Source organism: Aptenodytes patagonicus, chromosome 1 (genome assembly GCF_965638725.1).
Source record: "Aptenodytes patagonicus chromosome 1, bAptPat1.pri.cur, whole genome shotgun sequence".
Lineage (NCBI taxonomy): Eukaryota > Metazoa > Chordata > Aves > Sphenisciformes > Spheniscidae > Aptenodytes > Aptenodytes patagonicus.
Window position 1 is genome coordinate 209948288 of NC_134949.1, and position 4947 is coordinate 209953234.

Below are 4947 nucleotides of genomic sequence, written 5' to 3' on the forward strand. Positions count from 1 at the left end.
TTTGTTCCAGACCAGGTCCCTTGTGTTTCTTTGTATATTTTGACCTGTCTTGCCAGACATCCCACAATAACTAAAATGGTTATGACAGTTTCTCTCAAAAGGCAAACATTCCCATGGCCAACTATCTGCATAGCCAGAAGCAGGAATCAATATTAAGACTCTGCCATGAGCACAGCAAGGAGCACATAGGTCTTGCTATAGCCCTTCAGTGATGGTGGATATACCTGCAGCCACAGCATCTGCTGCATGTTGGCTGTTGAACTCCCAGGGGAGCTCCTCATGGGCACTGTGAGTGGGTCAGCAAGTGCTGCATCACTGCCTATTGTTCCTATGGTGTTTGTCAATGGACTGGTGGGGAAAGACAAGCTGCCTTGGCAGGGTATAAAATCCCCTGTCCGTATACCAGCTCTCCTTCAGCAGATGCAGAGTGCAAGAGATGGAGCTCCTTGTCCTGGTTTCAGCTGGGATAGAGCTAATTTTCTTTCTAGTAGCTGGTATAGTGCTGTGTTTTGGATTTAGGATGAGGATAATGTTGATTACACTGATGTTTTAGTTATTGCTGAGCAGTGCTTACACAGAGTCAAGGCCTTTTCCTGCTTCTCACACAGCCCCACCAGTGAGTAGGCTGGGGGTGCACAAGAAATTGGGAGGGGACATGGGTGGGACAGCTGACCCCAACTGACCAAAGGGATATTCCATACCATATGATGTCATGCTCAGTATATAAACTAGGGGAAAAGCTGGCTGGGGGTCCACTGGGCATTGGTCAGCGGGTGGTGAGCAATTGCATTGTGCATCATTTGTTTTGTATATTCTTCTATCATTATTTTCCCTTTCTTTTATGTCCTATTAAATTGTCTTTATCTCAACCCATGAGTTTTACTTTTTTTTTATTCTCTCCCCCATCCCACTGGGGGGGAGTGAGCGAATGGCTGTGTGGTGTTTAGCTGCCTGCCAGGTTAAACTACAGTACTCCTCATGCCAGCTACCCTCATCCTGCTCCTCTCCCTCTGCACCCCAGGCACAGGGGCGTGTGAATACACCTCTGTCCTCACTGTGCCCAATGGAGGCCACTGGGGCAACTGGAGGAGCTGGCAATTTTGCTGCTATGGCTATGGCAATGGATTTGCGCTGAAGGCAAATTCTTCCTATTTCCCACCATCTCCTGTCCCTGCGCGCTGGTCTACAGCTCTCCACCTCCAAGGAGGCTCTTCTCCAGAGTCTAAGGACTTTCTGCAGAGTTTTTCCTCTTCCTGAGTATGGTACTCTGTACATAAAACTATGAGTCTTCTGGAAAATTTAGCCTAGAAAATGTTGCCACTGTAGTTGCACCAGTAAGGAAAAATATGATTTTTTTTTCTTTTAGAAGAGGTCTTCCATTAGATACAGCAAAAACAGAGCTACTGCCAGAACTGTTTTGCTCTCAATCTGGATAGGGGTGTGCTGGCAGATGCACTGTCTGCATGTGGCTGATGTTGCTGGGAGAAGCAACATCAGTGCCGAAATCTGCTGCTGGAGTCAGGGAAAGAGGCAGCCTCTTCCAGTGTCTCTCCTGGGACTCAGGGTCTCTGCCTTACATGTTGGGTCAGAAATAGTTAGAAAACACAAAGAAGAACGTGTTACAAGGGTTATATAGGTACGTTGCAGTTCCCAGTGACAGACATCTTTTCCCTTATGCTTCCCAAGATGTTTTCTCTTTCTCATTACAGAAAGGAGTTGAGACTGTTTATGACTGGCACTTAAAGGACTTTTCCTGGGTCTTCTGCCCCTTGCCTTTTCCTCTGTCCCTGTGTGACTTCTACTGCAGGTGGAGCCCTCCCAATCTGGAAGAGATGACACAGCTCTGAACAGCATATGCCTGCTGTTGTCAAGATGACTCAGTCATCGAGTCCTTGGTGGGCGACTAAGTAACACTGTAGTTTCTCCCCAGTTTGTCATGCACCAGCTCACAAAATATCCATAGGTGTCACCATTTGCAGGGGTCTCTTCTCTGACTTGCTTTGTCTGCATAGTGCTGTAGTATAAAGTAAATTAAAACAGGTGGTTGGGGTTTTTGTTCATTCATTTTTAGGGTAATTAAACATGGTTACTTCACATTACTGCCTTCTGTTTGCTCTTGAAATTTCTGCAGAGCACTGTCAACACCCGAAGTATAGTCCTAGGGGTAGAGCCCTTCTTTGGAAATCTGCAACACATGGGGTAAATGTGAGAAAAGGGGTTTTTAACCATACATTTAGAAACTGTTTGGGTGAAGCCCTGGCCCTGCTGCAATGAACAGCACTGCACCTCCAGACGGCAGAGTGTCTGCTCTCCCCGCTGTCTGGTGTGTACTTGTCAGACAGGTCAGGGATGCATCATAAAACATGTGCTCAGGCTGTCCTTGGAGTTTCCACCAGAACCATAACTATCCAATCTCAGACTTCCTGGTGTTTTTCTGATGAGATAACAATAAAGAGAAAAAGTACACCCTTGGAAGGGAAGAAAAAAAAAGGAGAAAGTAAGGGGGCCCAGACTGCAGCAGGATGTTGTGCTGGTCACTGCTGTGAGCAAGGAAGTGTTTAGCTTCAGGGCACAATGACAAGAAGAAAGAGCACTTCCCAGCAGTTTGCAGAGCCCAGACATTCCTCTGTCTGCTTTTTATCAGGTGGGGTACCTGGACCAGCTTCCAAGTTTGCCCTGGAGGCTATTTGATCTCCTTCTCACTGAGAACAGAGAAGTCCCAAGGAGGAGGTGATGACACAGCAGCCAACAACATTCAGTTCAGATGCTCAGATGCAACTGTGCTAGTGGGTGATGGACTGTCGCGGGGCAGATTTGGCCCATGGAGCAAAAGCTGCAACATATGCAGTCTCCAGACCAAGGTAGAGCCCTCACAAGGGCTTCAGGATGACACAGTACTCAACAATGTGAAGTTCTTCTGCTGTAAATGAGCACTTGCTCCATCTTCATCACTGCCTACACATCCCATATCCCACAGCAAATGAAACATCAGTAAAGCTTGGCTCTAGCTTTGTACTGGGACATGCCTGTGACATTTTGACTGCTTGCATCTTGCCGTACTGGCCAATGCCTTAGATGATGATGCCTTCTACAGCTACCACTACGTTAGCATAGCTTCTCATAGTTACCGAAGTGTATTATGTTCACAAGAATCATCACATTCTGCTGGTGATGTAACTGCTGGTGTATTACTGTGAAAATGCTGAATCTCTGACAATTGCTCAGAGCTGAGGAACAGATTTCTCAACTTTTTTTTCTCTGACTGGTGAGTTTCTTTCAGGTTTGCTCTGCCCATTTTTCCCTTGTTTGAAATAATATTTGATCTGTTGACATGACAGACAGGGAAGAATGGGTATTAGTTTGAGTCTACTTGAGGTTTCTGACCAAAGAAAAAATGACCAATGAGAGCTAAACAGGGTGAAATGGAAATTTAGGTGGGCTCATGAGAAGCATCAAAGGTTTGTATCGTTGCCCACTCCTAACTTTAATTGCCTCAAGACTTGTACATGTTTTTTACAAGCAATCTGTTAGGTCATACCTGAGCTCCTGCCTTAGGAAACATGGTTAGAAAGTATTCTTACACTGAGCATTCATCTAAGTGTGGCTATGGTGCCACCTGGGTGGGCTGTAGCTCCCCAAACCTCCCTTGTTGCTGCTTTGTGGTGTGCTCCACTGGCTCACCTAGCTGTTAATGCAAAACTCATTTTCATGGGACTTGGTTGTTTTGTTTGTTGCCTCTGGGCTTCATGCTCTAAATAGAATGGGGAGAATTCAAACTAAAAATAAACTCTATGTCATTCATCCATTTTTTATGATCCAATTTGCTGGATAAGCTTGAAGTTATTACCTTGTCCTGATGTGCTAGATGTAAAGAATGTACTCTCGATTTGGGGAGAAAATCATGCCTGGAGATCATTATTGTGCCCTAATGTCTGAGCCACCAGGCCTCTCTGGCAAGAGTTCAAGAAGACTTATTGCCTCTCTGAGCACCTTTTAGGAAGTGTAGCTGTTGCTATTCCCTCAAAACAATGCATTATGCATCTTTGTGTACTTGAAACAAGGTAGAGGCATGGTGTTGTCATTCTCTAGGGGACTGGTTGGGCTGTGCAGTGTTGTGTCCAGGACCACAGCCATGTGGGGCAGCACAGAGCTGATGGATGGAGGTTCCTTCTGCCAGTTCACATCCTCTGCTTAGCACATACACAGCAGCCATCACCATTCTGGCTCTTCATCCATGTGAAATTTTCTTCCTGTTGCCTATCTCAAAAAATACTTGAATAATAACTGTATTTTCTTTTAAGAGAAATGGAATATAGTAAGCAAAAGAATTGAACAAACATGATATGTACTTTGGTTGAAAGGGTTTTGATAAAAAAAATCAGGGGTTTGCTTTTGAGTAGATCACTGCTCTGTCTAACTCAGTGTACTGTCTCCGGTGGCAGTGCTCAATATCTAATGCTTGCTGCAATAAAAAGTTCCTCTGAGTCAGAGAAGTGATGAGTATGAATTTTATTGGCAAAGCCAACAGCAATCATTGAATATTTGGTGTTTGGTAATGTTCTCCAATGCACACAGCAATTTCTCATGATGCTTGTGTCATTTTGCCTCCCAGTCCCCATTTTTGACAACACGGGAATTTTCCAGGTGGTGGGTGATGAGTGGAGAAGCCAGCCATACAGAACTTAGACTTGATTGCATCTACTGCAACCAGGCAAAGAATAAAACATTTCTCTTGGCTCTGTCTGTACTATACAGAGTATTGCTTCCCGTCTTTTGCTTCCTGAGGTGCAGCTGGGGTAAACTGATGCATCTCTAATGACATCATTCAAAGTTACTTCAAGTGAAGCACTTACCAAAGCCTCAGTGGTGCAAGAAGAAATCTTAGAAAGACTCCTGGATTTGAACGATTTTATTTTTAAAAAATTAATATGAAACTTTCCAGCCAGA

General features: G+C 44.8%; 1 protein-coding gene across 1 annotated transcript; it reads left to right on the forward strand.

Annotated features, from left to right (window-relative positions):
• The first annotated feature begins 978 nt into the window (after positions 1-978).
• Positions 979-2930, forward strand: LOC143161201 (vitelline membrane outer layer protein 1-like). Its single transcript, XM_076339969.1, is given in 4 exon segments — positions 979-1137; positions 1808-1864; positions 1866-1915; positions 2645-2930. Coding segments are annotated over 4 exon segments (552 nt in total).
• Positions 2931-4947: the final 2017 nt, after the last annotated feature.